We start from the raw sequence: 24,353 nt of genomic DNA, 5'->3' as shown, positions 1-24,353 counted from the left end.
GCATAGTAATGGATGAACTGCTGGGGTTACTGATTTGTGGCACTAAACAGAGTCTTCAAAAAATAGACCTTATATGGATGGGGAGACAGCACGTAAGACGAGGACAATGATATTGACAACACATGCACTGACTAACAACCCAATGCGTCTTTTGAGGCTGTACACCTGACTATGAGGAGAAGTTCTGGTTTGTCCAGTTTCTGTGGGAGGCAGAATATTGGCCCACGCTCCAAAGTCCTCTGAGCTTCGTCAGGAACCGTCGGTTCACATATCTATTGTCTTTGCCTTGCACACTATTTCCCCATCCAAATGCAACACCAATTGGCTCAACACCAATCCCTAATGCAGACCTCAGGTCTCTGATGAGAATCCAAGCGAAGTCAGTGGCCACTCTTCAATGCTGTGAAGTGAAGTATCGTAGGTACCCCAGCCTCGCTTTTTCACCAATGTCTCGTCCATTACCTTGCAGCAATGAAGTCTGTTTTCATGGACGGTGCCAATATATGAGATATCCATTCTCGTGAGTTCCGTTACTAGGTGAGGGCCAATATAGAGGTTGTCTGCCAGAACTACATTGTCATCTCGCTCTGGAAGGCTCGATCACAGCTGGAGCACAACACCAGCTCCCAATCTGAGCTGATAGCCATCCTGGTAGCCATACGAACCTTTGTTACAGCATTGCTACATGTCAAAATCGTAGCACAGACCCGAGTTACCAGAACACACCCAAAACTTTAGGCCCCATTTGCTTTTTGGTTTATTTAGCATGTATTGATGGATGTAACACCGCCCAGGGAAAGGGATCAAAATTTCGTCCACTGCAGACTTTTTTTCTCGAGTTACGCTAAGCATATTGCTGCACAAAAAAGTCAGCCATGGGCGCACTTTCCAACACTTGTCTTCTTTAATTTTATCTGTGGCCGCATCCTTACCGAAAAATTGCCAGTGGCTTGCTATTTTTTCAAACCTGTTTCAGGACATAACCTGAGCCACAAGTTCATATCTGCTTCTATTTTCCTAGTATGCACAAATCCTGCGCATGTTCACAAGTCCCACCCTAAGGACTGTCACTAGCACAGATGCTAGTTCCTCAGCAGTAAGGTTTAGCGGGTCCTGTGTTTTTGAAAGTAGTATTTGTTGCTTTCTTCTACAATGGCTTTCAACATGGATCGCGAAACAAACATATCGAAGTGTTGCTTCGTGTTCAATGGCTCTGCAAGTGGCAGCGGAAAATTGTTCTCAGAACACAGCTTCTTGATCAAAGTCCCCCTTCCATGTGTACCGCTTCTTCAAGCACTTCGATTTGAGATCCTCTGCAGAAACATCTGTCTGTTTGTTTGTTTGCCTTGTCGTGCTCGAACTTCAACCTCATCAGCTTCCATTGAATTGGCCTCTTCTTCATCTCATATCTTTGTAGACTTCATCTTCACTTCTCTTGCCAGCAGAAAAATCACTCTCATTAGTGTCAATCATATCCAGCAGGTTTGCACGAAGAAAATATTTTGGCCTCTATCTTGGAACTGAACAGAACAACAAAGTTGGGATGGCAGTGGATGCTTGAAAAACATATCAAAAGAAGAAAGCAAACTGAGCAAACCAAATAAAGCCAGATGCATTAGCGGTAGTTATATAGATGCATATAAAAAGATACAGGACAGATTTCACAAAAATAGGCAATGTTGCCTAAAAAGAAGTTTAGAATACCTTGTTTTCGGAGCTTGTGGAGAATGTGAATGCCGCCATTTTTCAAACTGTAGAAACGACGATCGTTGGCCGCCAAGCGGCTAAAATGGTAACTTGGCAGCCAGAAAAAAAACCTATACTGACGAAGTTTCCTCAATCAATTCTGTGATTCAGGAGGCTATAGGAGAAACAATTTTCTGTGGGGAGACTCGATCCATGGCATGCAACATGCATGCAACGCTGTGGATGGGAAAGACCAAGGCACTGAAGTCAATGTGACGTTACAGATGCCCAAAGCGTTCTCTGCAGATAGAAAAAAAGTTGAAAAATAGCCATCTGGAATAGTGCTACAAGAGTGGCAATATGCAATTCACTTCTTGTTTGGTGGCCTGCCTTCTAAACCCTAAAGTGAAAAAGAAAGGATGGACAATGAAGCTCTGTACACATCCTTTTTGGGAATTGCTGTCGGATGCCCATACAACTAGTGTCAGTGGGCTTTATCTCAAGTGCCGATGACAAACTAGATTGAGTGCTGCCAGCTCTAGGACAAGAACTTTTGCATTATATTCGTATCTAATTTAACAAGTTTAACTTTTCTAACTAATTTACCTCACTGGCTTTAGAGCAATAAAGCTTTCTAAAGCCACCGTTTGCTTCCCAACATAAATGTCTCAGAAATGTTGCCAATCAAGAAAATGCCTAAAATGCTTAAAAGGTGCACTTGCAACAAAATAGGTGCCGATATGTGCCAAAGTATTTTTTTTTCTTTGGGAAAAAAGTTCCGATAGATGCCTGCCAAAGTTTGAAGATGTAGATGCCGAGAAATCAAATCCCTGAATATAACCGCAGCACTATGGCATGAGTGTGAGAAGTGTTCCATCGTAGCAAGATTCTTGAAGGCTTCAGGTATAGCAAGGCTCAGACCATATCAAAACTGTCATGCATGTAAGCAGTGTGTTTACCTCATAGGCTGTGATGCAATTATGGCTGTGGCTTTGAAACTGAACTGATTCATGCTTCTGCCACAACAGGCAAGAATGCCAGCGAGGCTGTAAAAAGCATGGCAGCTGATCAAGTGAGCACATCTTGATGGCATTGATACAGCATGCCTTGAGCACCACATCAACAATGCCAGAACACAGCCGCCACACACTGTTGTACAGTGTGCCCCATATGTAGGTGCTGAAAGCACATTGATCCCCTGTGTTTATGAAGGGGCAATATACAACAAAGCTGCTAAAAGTATTGGCCACTACCACAATGTCAAACTGAAAAGGCCTCTAGACACAAATTGCAAGATGCATCAGGTGATAACGTTAAGCATCCCTTTGAACATGAAGCCAACCCGCTAGGCCACCAGTTTGCTTATGGAGGCTATGTTGTGACATTAGTATATGGGTCATTCTAAAAATGCACAAATGCAAGGCAAAAAAAGATGAAAAACTACTAAAAATATACTTTTTATAGGAGTGTTTCATAGAACATTAAACTGAGGTCTCTTTTGCTGCATTCACAAGACGCAGGTGCTTGTCACTTGTAGGGTGCTGAAACGGCCCCAACAGTTTCCATTGTCTGCTTGTGCTGTCCCCACTCTGTCAGGCGCAGAAAAAACAACCGTCAATTCTGAAGAGCAGCACTAGATTAATGAAAAAAAAAAAAAAAAAAAAAAACAGTCAGTGAAGGCATGCTGATTAGTGATAAGCAGCAGCTGCAATTAAATTGTGTTTCGTAAGAGAAAGGGAGGGACACCTGAACAGGCCATGGAACACCACTTGGAGTCAGGTCATGCACTCACCATAAAATCCCGACCACCCACAGGCAGAGTTGCTGACTTGGTTGCCAAACCATAGCCTGGCTTGGGGACTGTGCGCAGGGATGACACCACTGCAGAGACAAGGTGTACCATCACTTGAAGCTATGTACTACTGCAAATGCACAAGAGATTCTGGTAGTGCACACATAACACAAGAATATGGCATAGCCTAAATTATCTACTGTGCTACTTTTTCTTGCTGTGGGCTGCTGCATTTATATTTTTAGATACATTTTGAACCATCAATTCTTCTACTGCTACAATTAGTAATTTACTGAAACAAGGTGATTGTAATCAGCAAATGCAAAATGCACTCAGTAACGAATTTTTCAAACAGTTAGGAAACACCAGCAGTGAAACGTTTTCAGTTGGTTCAGTGTGTGATACACTCACGGACAACTTTCAGTGGCTATGAAGGGAAAACCTACAAAGGCAAAGCACGCACAAGTGAGCGCTTCTAAAAGGAGTCACGCGTTTTCATCTACGTTGGGGGAGAGAAAACAAACACCTTATTAGCAACAGTTAAATAAGATAAAACACAAAACTGAATGTGAAAGCTTACTTATTTTGTGGCTTTTCCCTTCCGCGTCTAGGCAAACGCGAAACCGTCAAACCGGGAAGTTGTGCCAATTCAGCGTCTGTTCCGAGCAACCAAAAGCACTGTCAAACGCTGGTGGACTACTTGGCGCGGTAACACATGTGCAGAAGCTCTGCCCCCGTAGCTTTCCCTTCATAGCCACAGAAAGTTGTCTGAGAGTTTAGTGTCGTACGTTTTGCATTCACTCAATGCAGAGTCCACTGCGTGTCATGCAAAGTTAAACTTCCACTCAAGAAACTTCAATATAATGAAATAATAGAGATAAAATATTAATTTTTATAACTTCTTGTGTGTGTATAGACAATTTCAATATAATGAAATTTCAAGGGCAACACATAGGAATAGTGAGGCAATAAATGGAAACTGCAGCGGATGCAGATGGTCAAATGGTTGAACCAGATGCAGCTGCTCCCAAACACATTAGTCAAATCATGCACTACGCGAAAGACAGTGGCCGTCGAAGTGGAGCAACAAGGCTTTCTCACAATCGCATTTCGTATGAAGTCCCAGTGCCATTAAGATGCTATTGAGCATGGGAGAAGCTGGAAAGGACGGTAGCTTGATGCACACGTGAGCAGGTGAGCGTGCGTCTCCTCTTTCACCCTGGCTGCATTGGCTGTTCACTGTGGCCGAGTGCGGTTTGGGTTGGAGGTGGGTGCAAAAGCTGGGCAAGCTGGGATGGCCGTGCCTTCGTGTGTGTGCCATCTTGCCAGGTGTCTAGTGTTGGAGGCTGCATAATCTCGAATTTCGGATCCAATCTTGTGGAGTTATCACTCAAACAAAAGCATGCAGTTGATTTTGAACCAACCTCGCACAGAAGCGTGACTAGTAGTCTGATCTCTTACTTTATGAACATTGTCTGTGCAAATGCCCTTATTTATAAGTTATTAGTTAGATAAATGGGGTTTAATGGCGCAAAAGCGGCTAAGGCTATGCTGCGCCATTTATAAGTTATTGTACAATGCTGTGCAACACTGTAAATTACTATACAACAAAGTACAAATACTTCACAAAGCACAAGAAGGCTCCAGCGACAGTTAAACCTCATGAGACCCGGCGTCTCACACAGGTGTGAACATTTCTAGAAAACGAACTGCTCTGCTAAATCTAGCACCAAAAGTACGCCAACGAGATCTAGACTGAGCTGGAGCTTCTGTGGCAGAGAACGCCAACCCTCAACAAGGGCTGATGACAACTCCCCTTCCTCAAACATCACCTCACCAGACTCTCTTCATGGTCTTTCCCGCTAGTGCAGTGCACCAATAAGGGAACCCTTGCCTTCAACGTGCATGGCATTCGGGCGTTTATATTGTGGTTATGCGCTTCGCCGCAGGAAGGACCATGACCCTTGGATTTGTTCATCTGTTCTCATGTCGATGTAGTCGATGCGGTGACAGCTGCCTCAATTACGTTTGCACTTTTGTAAGGCTCCTGATACGCGGAAGAAGAGAAGACTTGATGGCCTTGCACCAGATGGCGTCGTTCTGTGAGCGATGTTTGCAATGTTGTGCTCTGCGTAATGCATGTTTCATACAGTTTTAAATTGTGCCCACAACAGTGTGTTTATCCAAGACAGTGTCTCCTGCTCCGCTCTTGGCACTGCACCGACTGGGTTATATGAGAAAAGGAGGTGGTAGTGCATTGTGGGAACTGCCAAAATGACTCGGACCTGGCCCCCAACCCATACATACGACTGAGCTACAATGACAATCTCAGCGTGGTTTTCACTGCATGCATCAACCTGCAACCACTGTGTTGTGGCAAGTGTGCTGTTATCGTCGTCATGAAGACATAGAAATGAATAATATTCCTTTGAATTTAGAATACAAGAAACGGTTAAAGGTGAGTGAGTTAGTTGTGGTCGAGTTGCTGAAGGAAGTACAACTATGGAGTTCCTTCTAGAGAAACTTTTTCAATGTCGTTTCACATAGTTCTGTGGAGATTGAAATACCAAGAAAACACCTAGTATACGAGAGATGCATACTACACGTGTTAACATAATGTTGCTCTATTACTCGGTGACACTATGCATAATTCAAAGAGCACATGCTAGATCAGTGTGGCTTAAGTAGGAAAAGTCCTTGGTTTGCTTTTTTTTTTAAATATTGAAAGTTGCCAGATGTGCTCGAACTGGAAAAGAAGAAAAAAATCACACAGAAACTCCTCTGGGAGTTATCTAAGTATGTGTAAGCATTGTGCCACTTGATCATCTCCACGCAGCCTTGTGTCGTTATCAATGTTATGAAACTTGAACCGGCCAGTACAAATGACAGCGCTGCAGTGACACAAACTGGCAGGCACAGACAGTGGTGCAAGGTACATTGATGACGCTAGCAAAGTACTGCAGGAGGCGGAGCCAGGTGCGCTGATAACGTCCCGATCATTATAAGCCATCATTGCTCTTTAGCGCCTTCTCCATCCGCGTCGAACCACTATGAACCGTGACCAAATGTACACCAACGGCGGCTGCGTATATGGCACGGCCATGCGGACCAAATCTTGAAATCGATCTGCGAAATGGGCAGGGTGTAGCTTATGCCGAGAGCTTCGTGAGCTTCGCTCGCGTCAAGCGGCAGGCAGCACAAAGGTAATGTCGCTTGCTGCTTAGGGCCTTATCTTGAAAGCGATCGTCTTATGGGATGGACAATGGACATTTTTCTCGTTGGGTAAGTATAGAAATATTTACACATTTAGATATGTGTGAAACTTTGCTGCACAGCCGTCATCACTCTGCAGCTGTCATCACATTGCCAAAAATATTCCATCTGTGCTGTGTTGTATAATTAACAGCATTTCGTTATACTTACTTGGACAGTTTCGACTATTGATTTCTTGTGTTAGGGTAGAGTTCGAGACCTACAAACCCTAAATCAAATTGTGACAAGCCTCAGTGTGCCATCAATAATTCTATAAAACAGCTTTCTATTGCCAGTTTCAGTTTCATTTCCAGGAAAATACTGTGTCATGACATCACGAGACAGTATGCGCGAGAAAGACATTGCGACGTTTTGACATTTGCTCCGGCTTGCTCGGTCGCCTCGTATGCTGCTACTCATTGTGATGGCCAATGTAGTAGCATAGCAGATGACCAAACCAACCGGAGCGAGTGTCAAAACGTCGCAATGTCCTGCTCTCAAGTGACCACATAATGTGACATGATGTCGTGACACAGTATCCTCCTGAGAAACTAAACTAAAACTGACTATAGGAAAGCTATTATATTAAATTATTTAAAACGCTCAGAGGCTGGTCACTATTTTTTCTAGGGTTTAGAGCTCTAGGACCTTCATCTAATGCTAAAAATTATTTTTGTCTAAAATATTATGTCAGTACCTCTTCAATGTGTCCTTTTGTGCTTCCTTTATAGGTTTGCTACATGCTCTGACAAATATCGGCAACCGTCTGCTTCATTTTTTACCAGTACTGAAGAAATTAAAACGTTTAAAAACTAGTACATTTTCGCTTTCTATTTCCTACCTTTTTTTTTTCTTTAAGTGGTGAAGGTTAATTAAAAAAAGTTAAGATTATGTTACCAGTTAATTAGTTTTTTTAGTTGTTTATCATGAGTGCTGCGTTAAACACGCATGAATCATGTCAAATTTTGCGTATTTGAAATCAAACATAAGACCGTCATATGTATTGTACTTGTACCATCCGAGTTTGTTGATAAAACAAGGGCACTGATATTTTGTGTAGTGGCTGGACTTAATTTGCCTTGGCAGATGTTTTATCATGAATGTCAGAAATTGCAAAGAGAGACTCGGCACAAACACAGAAAAAAATGCACAATACACGCAAGAAAATGTGCGAAACATTATCTGCGATGGTCGACTGCCACTCGTTGCAGATGTCACTTGTCCAGCTCAAAGCAGCAGCACATGAGGTGGATAGCGCATAGCCCAACGTCAATGAAAAATGGCGGCTTGGAACGTGAACACATTTTACGGCAGATGTCCATGTGAGTATTCCCATTATGTCCTTCACACGAGTAGCAGATCAGCTGAAGATTGTACACAAAATTAAGTCAAACGCAAACAGTTTATTTAGTAGGTGGCTCAACTGGCACTTTTCTCATGGCCGAATAAATATTTATGTCCACAATGGTGGACATCACGACTGAAGAACAGTGCCTTTGAGTTTGATTTTGGCGTGCACAGCTGACCGACTGGCTGACTGACTGGGAAACAAAATATATAAAAAAAAAAACCGTATGAATCTGCAGTACAAAATGCAAACTGTGTGCAATAACAATTTTTAATTCTTTATGATCTAACAACTTAAGAGGCCCAGTGTCCATGTTGGGGAACATTAATTTCTTTCAAACTATCTGCTGGGCTAGTTGGTACACAGTTCAAGCTTAAGGATGGCATGGCAGGAAATACACAAACATGCCACTCGTCCTGTCGTCCTTTACGTCTGTGTACTCTGTGCCAAGCCATTAAGCTTGAACTATAATTTCTCTTTGAACTAGAAGCAAGTGACAACATATTGCTTCATAAATGTTTCATCTATATCCCTGCAATTATTTTAAGAGCTGTTATCATCACCAGAATATTTTTGCAGGACGAAGGCCTCTCCCAGCGATCTACGATTACCTCTGTCCTGCGCCAACTGATTCCAAGTTGCGCCTGCGAATTTCCTGATTTCATTCCCCCACCTAGTTTTTTGTTGTCCTCGACTGCGCTTCCCTTCTCTTGGCACCCATTCTGTAACTCTAATGGTCCACCGGTTTACCCATCCTACGCATTACATGGCCTGCCCAGCTCCATATTTTCCCTATTAATGTCAATTAGAATATCGGCTATACCTGTTTGCTCTCTGATCCACACCACTCTCTTCCTGTCTCTTACATTATGCCTAACGTTTTTCGTTCCATCGCTCTTCGCGCGGTTCTAAATTTGTTCTCTAGCTTCTTTGTCACCCTACAAGTTTCTGCCCCATTGTTAGCACTGGTAAAATGCACGGATTGTACACCTTTCTTTTCAATGATAGTGGTAAGCTCCTAGTAAGGATCTGGCAATGCCTGCCGTATGCACTCCCAACCTATTTTTATTCTTCTGTAAATTTCCTTATCTTGATCAGGGTCCCCCGTGAGAATTGACCTAAATAAACATACTCCTAAATGATTAATACCACCGCAGGCATTTTTTTGGGACCCATGAGGTTAAATGCGTGGCAGCCAGCTTTCTTAGAGAGAAGCTAATGATTGCTTCAAGAACCAAAAAAATACTGAAAAATGAGGAAACCACATGCTTGCTGCAAGGAGCCAAATCAAACACTACCTGTACAACAGGCAGATGCCCGTATTCAGACTTGCAAATCCACAACCTTATCCACATAACATGGGATCACTTGGGCCATATTCATGCCACCAAATCTTCACAATAATTTTTTGCCTGGTCCAACTTGGAGAGTTGGAAACCAGAAGCATGGCATATGTTTCGTTCACTTCAGATTTTTACTCTTGAGGACTTCTACAGAAAATGGAAAATTTTACCTTGCATTCATGGTTCTTTACATAGCTGAAAACCTTGACGAGCAGCGCAAGAATCACAGACAAAGAAGACAAGTACACAGGAGGGGCACAAATTTACAATTGTATTCCAGAAGCCATTGCAGATGCTTATAAATCCTCAACATCAACCCACGCTACACAAGTTTCCAAAGAGTATCGTCTCTGCCGGTAACAAGAAAAGCATATTACTACATGTTTATGTGATAGATAAATATTTCATAAGAGAGAGTAGAGTTCATTTAAGACAGGATGTGTATACTTTTGTAAAGAGATTAACGCTTTTACAAGACTTAACGAGTCTGTGAATACTATTGCTCTGTCGAGTTAATTTATTTATACGTTTTACTGCAGACAGTACTGCATAGGCTTCTGCAGTGAAGATACTTATTAGCGGGTTCAATATGTCAGATTTAGAAAAAGAGGGACCTACAGCGGCATAACATACACCAGCACGTGATTTTGATAAGTGTGTAAAATTCAAAGCAGGAGTACTTTGATTGTAGTTCACAGAAATGCATAGCGATCTCGAGGTCAGGAGCGTGCTTTGTAACCTCTACAAACGATACGTCACAATCTATCACCTGCCACTCCCAGTGCGGTAATAGCTTAGCAGGTGGCATTAGGCGATGTTCGAGTACTGGGACATCCATTTCTTCGCTAAGTTCTCTTGCAACGAGTGACAAAGGAAGTCTCATAGAGGGTCTATTGCGAAAAAGTGTTTGACACGTCAAGTCATTAACGGCTGTGAAACACGAATGTTCTTTATTAGAGCGCACTTTGAGAAAATAAGTGGAGCTGATGTATGTTCTCTGAAGATGGAGTGACCACTCATCTGACTCTACATGTAGACTTTCGACAGGGCTTGTTCTAAATGCGCCAGTGGCCAGGCGGATACCCAGATGATTAAGGGGGTCTAACATCTTTAGTGCACTCAGTGCGGCAGAGTGAAATACTACGGCACCATAATCTAGTCGTGATCGAACTAGGCTCCTGTAAAGATTCAGTAAACACTTCCTGTCACTACCCCATGTTGTGTGGGATAGGATTTTAAGTAAATTCATAGCTTTTAGACATTTTGCTTTAATATATTTTATATGTGAGATGAAAGTAAGCCTCGAGTCAAGTATGACATCTAGGAATTTGTGTTCATTGTTCAGAGGTATTTGTTGTCTGCCCAGTTCTACGCAAGGATCTGGGACCAGGCCTCTCTTTCTTGTGAAGAGAACACAAGGACTTTTGTGGGGGATGATTTTAAATCCATTTTGGTCTGCGCACTTGGACACCTTGTTTAAGCCCTGCTGTACCTGTCTTTCACACACTCTAAAGTTGCAGGATTTGAAACCTATTTGTATATCGTCTACGTAGACAGAATAAAAAATGGCTGGAGGCAGTGAAGCACGAAGTGTTGTCATCTTAACATTAAAGAGTGTGCAGCTGAGAACTCCTCCCTGGGGTACACCAGTTTCCTGTATAAGAGGAAGTGACAGTACATTTGCCGGAAGGCACGATTCGACAAATAGCTTTCTATTAGGTTGAGCATATTGCCATGAATGTCCATTTCTGATAAGTCTCTCAAGATGCCATAGCGACACGTTGTCGTACGCCTTCTCCATGTCAAGAAATATGGATAAGAAAAACTGTTTGTGTACAAATGCGCCACGGATATATCCTTCGGTACGTACAAGATGATCGGTTGTGGACCGCCCTTCTCTGAAGCCACACTGATAAGGATCAAGTATTTTGCTCAGTTCAAAGAAATGGATGAGTCGCCGATTATTCATTTTTTCAAATACCTTACAAAGGCAACTTGTGAGAGCTTTTGGGTGGTAGCTTGCCACAGTAGAAGGGTCTTCGCCCTGTTTCAAACAGGGCCACAATGGCTTCTTTCCACGCGGTTGGAAAGTATCCCAGAGCCCAAATAGTGTTGAAAAGTGCTAGTAGTGTAACTTGTGTGTCAGTGTGTAAGTTTTTGATCATGTCATACATGACTGTCAGATCCCGGTGCAGAGCTCTTGCATGCACTCAAGGCAGCTCTCAACTCGGCAATACTAAAAGGACGGTTGTATGGTTCATTCTGTCGACACTTTCTTGTGAGTGGCTTACATTCTTCTATTTGTTTATATTTGAGAAAGGATTGAGAATAATGGTTTAAGCTCGACACACTCTCATAGTGCTCCCCAAGTGAGTCTGCCAGATCTTGCAGGGTATTGCCTTGTGTGTTTACCAAAGGCAGTGGGTATGTCTGTCGCCCTCTTATCCTATTAACGCTGTTCTAGACTTTGGCCTCATCTGTGTACAAGTTGATACTCGATAAAAACTTCTGCCAACTCTCTCTTCTGGCCTGTCGGCGGGTTCTCCTGCCTTGGGACTTTGCTTTCTTCAAGTTAATAAGATTCTCTGCAGTGGGAGAACCGCGTAGCAGCCCCCACGCTTTGTTCCGATTCCTACGAGCGATTCTGCATTCCTCGTTCCACCACGGGACACGCTGTTTGCATGCCAAGCCATTTACTTCAGATATGCATTTAGATGCGGCATCTATTATGAAGGCTGTAAAATACTCCACAGCAGCATCAATTCCTAACGAGGACATGTCATCCCATGAGTAGTGAGTTCAGAATTTCTCCCAATCAGCTGTATCAATCTTCTACCTAGGAGCCTGTGGTGGATATTCGTTTTCTTCAGGTGATCTTAGCAGTATGGGGAAGTGGTCGCTCCCGTAAGGATTGTTGGTAACTTCCCATTCAAGTCCAGGCAGTATAGATGGGGAAACTATGCTAAGATCAATTGAAGAAAAGGTTCTGCTTACAAGACAGTAATATGTGGGTTCCTTCTTATTCAACAGGCATGCACCAGAAGAAAAAAGGAACTTTTCAACGAGACAACCTCGCGCATCTATACGAGAGTCACCCCACAGGCAGCTGTGCGCATTGAAATCGCCAAGAACAACATAAGGTTCGGGCAATTCATCTATAAAGGACTGAAATTCATGTTTCTTTAATTGGTAATGCGGGGGTATGTAAAGCGAGCAAATGGTGATGAGTTTGTTTACGAGGACAACTCGAACCGCCACTGCTTCAAGGGGCGTTTCTAGCTGTAAAAGTTGACACGCTATACTTTTACGAGTGACAATGGCAACACCACCCGATGATGCGACGGTATCATCGCAATCTTTGCGAAACTAACATACTTTCAGAGAAAGATTGTGTGTTTGGATTTCAAGTGTGTTTCCTGTAAACACAGCACTTTTGGATTGTGTTTGTGGATGAGTTCTTGCACATCATCAAGGTTTCTAAGAAGACCTCTGACATTCTATTGAATGATTTGTGTATCCATGTTTAATGTAAATTGGTACTGTGTATACAGAAACAGAAGTGATGCCTTAGATTACAGAGCTCTTTCCAGGCCCTGTAACGGGGATTTTGCCCTTGTTGGAGTGTTTGAGGGAACCTCGCCGCCCCTTAGGCGCTTGGTGCACCGTGAGGATAGTTGTAGTGTCCATTGCCTCTTGTGAGGTGCCGGACACGCGCTCTTGCGAGCGAGAATTTTCCTCGCCTCGGAGGGCAAGGCCCCTGCGCTCACCAGCCCGGATGTCGATGGGGCTGCCTGTGGGATTGGGCTACGCCGGCTGTTGCCAGCGCTGGAAGGGGCCTGGGAGGTTGAGGCAGCCTTGGCTGCGCCCACCTTCGGGGTCGATGGTCCCTTCTTCTGGGTTGACAGAGCAGAGCTAGCTGCAACCTCAGCGGGGGCAGATGGCGTAACTGCCGACTCACTGCTTGTGGGTCGGACAGCTGCCGGAGGCCGTTGTGTCGCTGCCCCCTGACGCGTCACATCGGCAAAAGTTTTCTTGGGCAAATATGAAACCCGCCTACGTGCCTCCTTGAATGATATATTCTCTTTTACTTTGAACATTACAATTTCTTTTTCCTTCTTCCAGGAGGGGCACGACCGCGAGTACGCGACGTGCTCCCAGTCACAGTTTACACAGTGGAAAGCGTTCTCACAAGCTTCAGAGGTGTGTTCTTGGGCACTTCATTTCGCACAAGTTTGGCAGCCTCGGCAGCTCTGCGAGCTGCGTCCAAAGCGCTGGCATTTGAAACATCGGAGCGGATTTGGCACGTACGGCCTAACACTGAGCTTGATGTACCCGGCCTCGATTGACTTGGGCAAGACACTTGATCCAAAAGTAATTATTAGGTGCTTCGTCTGAATCTCTTTACCATCCCGCCTCATCTTAATTCTTCTGACATTGATCACATTTTGCTCACTGAAGCCTTCCAGGAGTTCCGCTTCAGTCAGCTCAAGCAAATCATCATCCGATACAACACCACAGGTGGTGTTCATCGTACGGTGCGGGGTTACTGTTATGTGGGTCCCTCCAAATGACGCTAGTTTCGGTAGTTTGTCATATTGCTTCTGGTCGCGGAGGTACCAGAGGAGGTCACCACTTGCCATCCTCGATGCCTTGTAACCTGGACCAAAAACATCAGTCAAGGACTTTGAAACAAGGAACGGTGAAATGGCTCGCACTGGTTTGTCTGACTTTTCAGAGTGAATAACGTGAAAGCAGGGGAAGTTCTGGATTTGGCATCCGAAAAACTGGAATAAATCTTTGGTGCGCCCTCGTTTCTGAGGGCGATGAGGAAGTGGGGGGAATAAAGTTTCCATGAAAATACAAAAAAAAAGAAAACCGGCAACAGCGCTGACTGCCCACCACGGTAGCCCAACGAGTAGACGCGGAAGAGCTTGCGTACAAGTCTGCACGACGCCAGTCGTATGCAATCACTATAACCAATTATGGTGTACCCAAGGCAGGATAGCCACACAAGGTTAACCCTTGCCACCAAGGAGAAAGGAAGTAAAAGGAAGAGAGAAGAAGACAGGAAAGGTCAAAAGTGAAAGAGAAAGACGAAGATTTGAGTAGAGAGAGACAGGAAAAGGCTACTGCCGTTTTCCTCCAGGTGGGTCAGTCTGGAGGGGCTGTCTATGTGAAGCAGAGGCCAAAGAGGTGTGTTGCCTCCGCCGGGGCACCATAAAGGTCCAAACACCCAGCATCGGCTCCAACCCCCAGGATACCCCTTTCCCCAGACACGGCTAAGCTGCGCACGGCTACACGCGGGAGGGGCAAACCCTCGTGTGCTCGGGTACCTGGTGTCGCAACATACCAAACGCCTGCTGACGCAGATGCCCATGCGGGGAAGTAAACCAAGACTGTTTCATGGTCGTCGACAGGACCAGAGAGTTATCAGGCACCAGATATTGTGCATGGCTTATGAAATTAATTGTTTTGTAAGTATTGTAAATCAGCCGATTACAAACTAGGCAAGAACATGAATCATCGACACTCCACAACTACCACGTCACAGGAGAGAACTACAGTCAAACCAACTTATAACAATATTCAAGTGCTACGAAAATTCCATCGTTATAACCGGGTTGCATGAAAAAAAAATCAAAATAGGGGGATGGCAGAGCCGATGCGAGAAAACTATAATAGCAAAGAGGTCAGTGTCCCTCCCCAGCACCTTCCCTCCATCCAGCTGCTGATTGTGTTCACTCATTTAACTGCTTCCTGGGAGCTCCGATCGGGTGTTTGTCGACAGCTGCGGTAACAAGCCGCAGCTGTCGGCGTTAAAGAATAGCACCACTATAACAACTGCAAAGAGGGGTCATGGGTGGCACGCTATATTTGAGCACCGCCGAGGCATCACTTTGGTGGCCCCAAAAGGGGCCTTTTAAAAAATGCGAGAAGTTTGCCACGGCAGCCTGTCAGCTTGAGAAATCCAGAAGAAATAGTTGGGCGAGATAGCCACAAGCATCTCGCCACGTACTTCTCACTGGCTTGCACGAGAAAACTCTTTGTCAGTCAGTCTTGAATGTTTTACACAAAGCTTGCCTACATCCTCCAAGGCATCCAGGTGCACCACGCAGTGTAGCGGAAGGTTCCTCATGAAAACGAAGCCCCGGAGGGACTGAATTATCTGCCAGGCTTCCTGCGAGGAGAACGTTGAGGCAGCCTGCCCTACCTCGTCATCACTGCTGTCGTCTCCGCCGCTATCTGACGCAAGCACATTCGCGATGATCGCCTCATCGGTTAGAAGCACTTGGCTTTCAAATCTATAGCCGTACCCTTTCTTTTCACTGGTAACGTCGTGCATTGCTGATCATTAGAGGTGGATCAGCCATCTTCCGTTTCGGCGGCGAGTCAAACCAACTGTTGGTCAAACGAGGCTGAGAAACCGCGTGGCCAGGAAGGATTTCGACGCAACCAACAAAGATGAAAGCGAGTGATTAAGCTGTTTGCAGAACTGCGCTGAATGAGGAGCCAGTGATCAACATGCGAGCAGCGCAGTTAACGCGGTCCGTTTGTGTTTCGGAGGGTGGGGTGGCTAATGATGTCAAGCTAATGATGAAGTCTAGCTAATGATGATTGCGCTTACCATCTGTCGAATGCTACGCGAACGACTCTTGAAGACATACCAAGCGGTCTGCACGCACCCTACATTCTTAAGCAGATGCCCCAATTCATTCCTTTCATCACTTTCCGCACTTCCACGAAAAAAATGCTACAACCGAACTTGCCTCGGCTTTATTATTTGTAGGCTTCATAATGGTTTTGGTCAACACCAACATAAAGGGTGTCTTTCGATTCTTCTCGTCTGCACTCGTGGGCCCGTAAGAAATCGCGAGCGGGAACGATAGTGGCCACATTTACACTGATACATTAGAAGGGTACGCTAATCAGTGTACCGCAACTAAGATATTTGCCCACCCTTAGCGGAAACGTGCCGTATTAGGATAGCAGTGAAGACAAATGCTGCAGTCTCCGCAGCATGCCCGCCATGTGTTTCTATGTCACTGACAGCTGAGCGCGCCCATCTCTGTTTCTGTCCCCTCAAAGTGGACATGGCTACGTTATCGTCGTAAAATTGCCGATATTAACGATATTATTCATTACTGATATGAAAGAAACTGTTTCAATGCACATAATGCACTCACGAGAAGAAAAATCGCATTCGGCGCGTTCGGCTTGCTCCGCCGGCCGCCAGTTTTGTTTTGGTGTACTGCACTGACAGTGGCAGGCGCCTGCTTGTTGACCCATTGTCATCCCGCAGCGAATGCGGGATGAAAAAAAGCAAAATGGTTCTTTTCGTGGGAAATTTAACCAGCATAATGATCGCACCCCTAATTTGTGTCAATTTTTTTTACAAAAAAGTGTGATTATTATGAGAGTAAATACGGTAAGTCTGGATTATTTTTAGAGTAAACTGTAGCAACAGGCAAAAACTGTAAAAATGTACTGTGGGTGAAACTTTATGTTTATGCAAGACATTTCATAAAACACACAATTTTTTCATTTTTTTTTACCGAGGCAATTAAACACGAAAAATTCTTACATGTGTTCACTTATGCCATCCAATGAAACAACAATGCCACTGGAATATTCTAAAACAACATTTGTCATTGTACCTGGTTTCACACATTTTTTTAAAAATCAACTTGAGCAAACTTTGGACTCTTTACTGGAACTTCAAAGATTGCTTATGCCACCGAAAAGTTCTTTTAGAAAAATACTTTGGGGAAACATTCACAAAAATGCTAACTAGCACAATCGTTTTAACCCTTTGCAGGTTTTTGCCGTATATATATGGCGGCGGTTTTCTGTCCCGTACGGGTATGGTTTCGACCCTCCGTTTGAAATTTCACGCCATAATGATGATGCGGGCTCAGTGGGAGGTGCTGCCATCTCTTAAGACTTACAAGAAGCGTTTGAAATTTGTGCTACCTTCTTGGGGAGATAAAGAGAACTGATTTCTAGCTTCAGCGCGTCACGCAGACTGTGGCAACACCCCTTTTGCGGTTTCGGTTTCGCCGCGTGATCGCAACGGAGGCGCCCGAAACGTCATTTTTCTCTTTGTCGGCACTCTCTTGCAGGGCAGTGGAAGTTGATTTCTATTTTGATTGGCGCTGCTCTTAGCTTATTTATCACCACCCCTCACAAGGTATCGTCGCTCCCTGCGGCAACGCGATTACGCGAGAGGGTGCCTCAGACCTCTGCCCAAGGCAGCCACACGCAGGGAAGATGTCATGTGTGCGCGAACACAACCCGTCGCTCCAATAGGAGAACAGACACGCATTTTAGGTGTGCAGACTGTGATAAGGCGCTGTGCGTAGACCAGTGTTTCAAGGACTACCAGACTCTGAAATACTATTGAACATTTTCCAGTTCTGAGTGATGCCGACACCAAAATACTGTTCCTAATTTTTTTTTTACTATTTATTCCTGACTTTATACATTTTGTACATTCAAGATCCGCAATAAAGTAATTTAACCACCTGGGAAAGTTTTTTTTCAAAATAATTCGACCCCCAAAGGGTTAAGAGAATTGGTAAGGATCGCTTTTGGGGTCTGGGATGTTTCGGATTGAATGACCATACAATAATATTGAAAAAGCGCTTCCAGGAAAAAAAAAAATCTAAATTTGCATTTATCCGTAACGCTTCAAATTTCGGGCCCTGATTTGTGATCAACTGGCATGACTACATTCATAAAAAGAAGCATGAGAAACTGATGGCTTTCGTCATAACTCCTCAAACAACCAGCTCATTAAAATGAGCCTACTAAATTCTAACCAACTGTTCTCAGTACTAATTAAGGAGTAATTCCCTTGCAGCTGATGGAACTCAGTGACAACCTTTGGGCAGACTGCATGCTTGATTACGGTAGCTGAGAAGCGTCATTCCTATTGCAGGAAAGTGTAGCCATGCTGTGCAGCAGAACAACTGCATGACAACTGCATTCAAAATGCAGTTGTTTTTGGCCATTTTACCACTGCAGCATGACAATGCCATCAGGCCGTAAGGCCTTGAGAGTAAATAAATGAAATGAAAGGCTGTTGGTGTAATCCTTCAGGAGAATTCATGCCCGACAACCCCTGCAGTCAGAGCGAACATTGAAAGAGCATACTTAATGAATATTGGTAGACAGTCAATTCTTGTTACAACGGACCCTGATAATTAGATAAAAAACGTCAGTTTTATACGATTTCCGTAATAACCGAAACTTTCGCAGTTTTGCCCGAAAGGCGAAGCATCGATTACAATGTCAAATTAAGCAAAATAAGCGCGGTAGCAGCAGTGAGTGAATTGACCTTCGTGCTGTCTCTTTCTTCAACGTGAACTAAACGCCGAAAGCACAGCGCATAAAAAGCTACCGGCACTGGGTGCACTTTCGCCACATTGCAGATCGCTTTCAAGATACAGCAACCACGCTGTAAGCAGTAGTCGCCGGAGCCCCCCCCATTTCTCGCGTTTCCGCCCCGCCTTCCTCCGTTGTGCGCACGATATTGAGCCGCGATTGTCGGCTGACCCTCGCAAGTCAGTTGCCAGCCCGTGTCGACACGGCAAAAGTATGTTTTGTACGTCTGACTGAAAAAATTTGCCACTGATTTCGACCGCTGTAGCCAATAGTCCATTATAGCGCAGTTCGTTAAAAGCGAACTTTGTTGCATTAATAACATAGGTAGAACAAACTAAGGCTGAAATATAGTCCATTATATCCGAAAGTCTGTTGTACACAGGTACACGAGTGTAAACTGTACATGCATTTAATTCATTCTGACCCATCTTGTAACTGTAATGCTCTGAAATCGTTTTGCTAGTGTATATGTTGACTGCATAACAAATGTTCCCCGGATGTTTTCTGCATGTGGGAGATGCCAGACAGTGCTAAGCAGGCTGAGTAAGTCGGAATTTTATTGCGTTGCAAGAAAAAGCTCACACTTTTGTGAAAAAAAAAAAGGAAAATGCAGAACCCTAGCTATAACCAAAGATCCAACATTGGTCTATCTATAGCCTTTGGTCAGCTCATCTATCTAGCCAAATGTGCTTGCTTAATCAAGAATTGCTCTTCTGCCATTGTTCTGCATCAGCAAGTTAAATATGCCATCCTCCAACCACAACTTCAAGCCTGATTAACAGAGCATGATAGCAAAGAAGGCTTCATTATGCAAAAAAGAGGTGAGGCGTGCAGACAGGACAAAGGAGTAGAGAAGTGGACAACACGAACGCCGACTATGGCACTTCTCTGCTCTTGTGTCCTGTCTGCACACCTCACCTCTTTTTTGCATAATGAATCCTTACCAACTAGCTCAGCTTTCTGTCGTTCAAAGAAGGCTGTTCTGCTAAAGCAGTCGAATAGTGAATATGCATGGCAATGAGTGTCTTTAGCATTAACTCACTGGTTCGACTAGTGTGCAAGATGGTCAGCACCACATGGACCAAACCTTATCACGAAGGATTGCCAAATTAAGGTGCCTAAACGTGTGGCAGGACATGCACAATCATTAGGACATGTCGAGGGGCTTGGCACAATGGTTACCACGAACGCACGATCCAGTTGCTTTCATTAAGAGAGCTTTTGGACTTCGCAGGTCTTTTTTACCCGCCTCGTGACTGGGACATAGTTTTATCTCTGAGGCCCAGAAACCCAGCAATAGAATTACCCTCACACAAAATTCAAGAGGAAGAGAGACAGCACCCATTTTCTGGGATACAAAGGGGTGTTTATTTACCTGAAAGGACAGGAGAATATCACGCTAACATTCTCTAAAAAAAACAATGAGGACTAGTGATAAGATGCACCCAGTCCGACAATGCCCAGGTTAAAAAATCTCGTTTTACCAAGGCTGCCATTAAAAGTGCTTCTGAAGAGCCTGCAATCCTGATGTGGCCCCAGCAACTTTCTCTTTTTGAATCTGTATAAATCTTCACGGAAACAAGATTTGATAAACAAGACAGGCGCTGGCTAATGCAGGCAAATACAGTCGACTCCCGATAATTCGAATTTTCGGTTAATTAGAAGTGAAGTGCTGGTCCCGTCAGTTTTGCATGTAATCCTATAGAAGAAATCGCTCGATAATTCGAAGTCCTCATCCAGAAATATTTTTTAATTGGAAGTTAATTTTCAGCCGGGATCCTCGAGGTGACCGTCATTCTTTGGTAGAATGTGCAATTTTTCAAGTGTTGCAACAGTTCCGTGCTCCGCGTTGGTGTCATCGCCACCGCAGCTGCCCGCAACGCCATCCTTCTTGGAGCGGCGCGATTATTCATTGCTACGGCTGCCGTGGCCTCCGCGATCAACTCCGGTGGGAGGCGAATCAGCTCCTGCCGGAGGCCACGCGCGGCTGCCGCGCGTGGCCAGAGCTGATCGCGGCGGCCACGCGGGTGCCATAGGTGCACGCAGCGCTGCATACTGGCAGTGGCGAGATTGTGCGAGATTAGTCTTGCAGCGTGCGCAGTGTACGTCGAGGCGTGTGTTGGTCGAGCGCCTTTGTGCGGGAAGCTCGTAGGCTAGGTTGTTCCACGAGTTATTCGGAATTGACTGTACCTAGTCGCGCAATTTATAGCCATGGCAAACCGTGGCTCTTATCGCACGCTCGACCTGGCAATGAAAGTCGAGGTTTTGAAGGAAGTTGAGAAGGGAGGTGCCGCCAAACAAGACATAGCGCGGAAGTACGGGATCAAGCCGAACACGCTCTCTAACTACATCAAGAACAAGCGCACAATAATGGATGCATTTGAGAATGACAAGTTCAAGACTTCTCGGAAGCGAATGCACACCGGCGCTTACCCAGAGTTGGAGAAGGTTCTGCTGGTATGGATTAGGGAGGCCAGGAGCAACAAACTTCCTCTCAGCTGAGACATCGTTGCGATGAAAGCCCGAACGCTTGCAGCAATGTTGGGGATCGATGACTTCATTTCGTCAGATAGATGGCTGACGCGCTTTAAAGATCGCCATGACCTGGGTTTCAAGAGCGTGTGTGGTGAAAAGGCGTCCGTTAACCAGGAAACATGCGCCATGTGGAAGGACGGAAAGCTGCGTGAATATCTCGCCGTATACAGACCGGAAGACATCTTCAATGCAGATGAGACTGCACTCTTCTATCGGCTTCTACCAGAGAAGACCCCGACATTCAAGAACGACGACTGTGCTGGGGGCAAACGCAGCAAGGAGAGAGTGTCGGTGCTGATCGTGGCAAACATGACTGGCACGGAACGATGTCGGTTACTTGTGATCGGGAAAGCCGCGAAGCCGAGATGTTTTAAAGGCGTGAAGACGCTGCCTGTGGACTATGAGGCGAACAAAAAAGCGTGGATGACAGCCGAAATCTTCAAGAGCTGGATAAGCGAATTGGACCGCAAGTTTGCTGCTTCGAACCGCAAGGTGTTGTTCCTTGTCGATCACGGCAGTGCTCACGTGAATGTGCCAGCCTTGAGTGCAATACGCCTCGCATTTTTGCCTGCAAACACAACGGCTGTTTTGCAGCCAATGGACCGAGGCATCATCAAGAATGTTAAAGTCCTGTACAGGCGGCACCTCCTCGAGCGCATGATTTTGTGTATGGATAGCTCCACAAAGTACGAGGTGAGCCTGCTTAGTGCCATCCACATGTTGGCATGAGCATGGGATCGTGTGAAGCAAGAAACAATCACAAACTGCTTCAGGGCTTGCGGTTTTGTGGCAGCTTCTTCGGAGGATGCCTCTGAAATTTCAGCGGAGGAAGCGTCAACAAGCGAGCTTGACGGCACTGATTTTGGTGATGCTCTCGGGGACGTCAATTTTGAAGATTACGTTGCCATAGACAAGGCGGTCGAAACGTGCGGTGCACTGATGGATAGCGAAATTGTAGAGATTATTCAGCCCCAGGAAGCGACCCAGGAAAGCGACGATGACGTTGAAGGCGAGCCGCAACCTAAGGCTGCCGATGTAGCTGCGGGCCTTGCTCTTGCGGAGCGCTTCTTTGCCGCTGAAGGTAACGCGGAAGAAGCGTTCCGCCACATCCACAGCCTGCAGAACTTGCTTTCAGCAGCGCGATTCGGCAAGAAGAAGCAAAGCAAGATGACCGACTATTTTTCTTAGAGAAAATACTCGATTTCGTCACAAATAAAGTGCTGTTTTTTGTGTTTCGTGCTTAATTGGAAGTTCGTTTAATTCGAAGTTTTTTGCGGTCCCTGTGAACTTCGTATTAACGGGAGTCGACTGTACCCTGAAAAATGGAGAGCTACAGTGCTGTGAGAATAGGTTGTCTTTTCCTCTATTTTCCCTTCTTTATTAGGAATATGAAGGTAACAATCTTTGTCTATAATAAATTCTGAGTTTACTAGAGATCGTTCATGCTTTCCTTGGCTTCATTACCTACTGGCATCAATGAGTATGGTACCCTTTGCCAAAGAAAGGGTAATGTGTGTTAGAAATGCATATAACACTAACACAGTGTATTCAGGCATTGGCAACAGCCTACCTCTATAGACAATGTCATGCTGTCATTATCACAAGGTGGTGTTCTTAAGCAGGGATGATGTTTACATTGTTTGACAAACTGCTTAGTCAATGCCCATCTGCGATGGTTGCAATGTTGAAGAAATGCGGAACCTCAATGGATGGCACGAAGAACTTGTGGCCTGGTACAGTAATGATGATGCACGTGTGAATAAATTTTCATTCCACAGGCTACTTTTTACTTTTTTGCAAGAGGATAATGATAACAACTGACCATTGTACGTTGGTGTGGTGCCAACGGAGCGTCCCATGGATGACCGATAGCTGGATCCCCGGTCAAACTCGTCCTCCTCCCATGGCCGAGGTCGGTCAATGTCTCGTGATGGAGCTGCCAGAGGAGAAGACCATCATAGCACCCCAAGCATAGCATGCTATGCCCACACCACTCACAGGCATTGACAGGGTTGTCATAGCGCAGCCGATAGGTGGGCTCCTTGCTGGCTGATGGCGTTCGAGAGGCATTGCGCGGGTCCACGTGTGTCATCTTCCAGGCCCTGTATTTTTCACGCTCTTTCACTGTTTTGAGAAACACCTGCAAATAGAAAAGAAAAAACATGGCGAAGGCGGGAGATGAAAATTCAAGACGATGAGCAAAACGCCTTGAAAAACAAGTCCACTTGTCGGAATGTTGGCTCCCGCTTTCACCTTGTTCTCGTTTTGCTCATCGTTTGCAAATAGAAAGGGTTTTCATATTCAATGGCAGCATGCATTTGATTATTCTTTGGCAGCTTAGTTAAAAAATGAACACCCATACTTTTTTCTTTAAAAACACTTTTATGACTTTCAAAACAAGTTTTCTCATGAATCCTCACACATTAATAGGAACAAAGAATTGTTTTGTGTGGTGAAACACCACACCAAATTTGTCAAATGTGTATCTGGCATAGTACACATGTTTCATGGTTCCCTATTCCTGAATGAATGTGTGGTTTTTATTGGCACGAGGGCCAGGTATTGCCAAAGAGCACCACGCAAGGGTTTTCTATTCTTGTGGTAAAGTATATGTGGGAAGATCTATAAGATGTCCCAACGATTGCCTCAGGGAATGCAAATCGTCAAATGACTCAATTACAAGGGGCTGCTTACAGATGAACCTCTCAAATTGCGCGCAGAGCAGCAACAGCGACTGCTGTTGCTGCTCTAAAGTCCAAGTGCGATAAGACCCTATCGTTCCCTGCACATTTTGTGCTTTAGGTGCAAGTGAAAGTGTGCGAGGGTGAGACAAGAAAGATGGCTTCACGAGTGGTGCCTTCCCATGCGAGCAAAGGGAAAGAGGGGGAGGGAAGCTAGCTAGCGGTAATGCGATCAAGCACACCCAAAGGGTGGATGGGAGTGGTTTGCTGGCAAGCATCGGAATTTCTGCCATGTGTCTCGGCTGTGCATGGCTGTAAGTGTGGCTGAGTGC

The 24,353-nt window shown here is 44.9% G+C and overlaps 1 protein-coding gene across 6 annotated transcripts in view; it reads right to left on the bottom strand.

Moving 5' to 3' along the window:
* Positions 1 to 24,353, bottom strand: part of Unc-115a (actin binding LIM protein Uncoordinated 115a) — a 593,933-nt gene that overhangs the window by 119,731 nt on the left and 449,849 nt on the right. For all 6 annotated transcript variants that reach the window (XM_075676601.1, XM_075676603.1, XM_075676600.1 and 3 more), the window contains 3 exons: positions 23,339 to 23,480; positions 23,163 to 23,276; positions 3,479 to 3,567 (listed from right to left, as the gene is read on the bottom strand). In XM_075676601.1, coding sequence (XP_075532716.1) covers positions 3,479 to 3,567; positions 23,163 to 23,276; positions 23,339 to 23,480 — 345 coding nt within the window. The remainder of the gene's footprint in view (positions 1 to 3,478; positions 3,568 to 23,162; positions 23,277 to 23,338; positions 23,481 to 24,353) is intronic.

Source organism: Dermacentor variabilis, unplaced genomic scaffold (assembly GCF_050947875.1).
Source record: "Dermacentor variabilis isolate Ectoservices unplaced genomic scaffold, ASM5094787v1 scaffold_12, whole genome shotgun sequence".
Classification (NCBI taxonomy): domain Eukaryota; kingdom Metazoa; phylum Arthropoda; class Arachnida; order Ixodida; family Ixodidae; genus Dermacentor; species Dermacentor variabilis.
The sequence above is the reverse complement of the archived record's forward strand: the minus strand, read 5'-3'. Positions and strand labels throughout refer to the sequence as shown.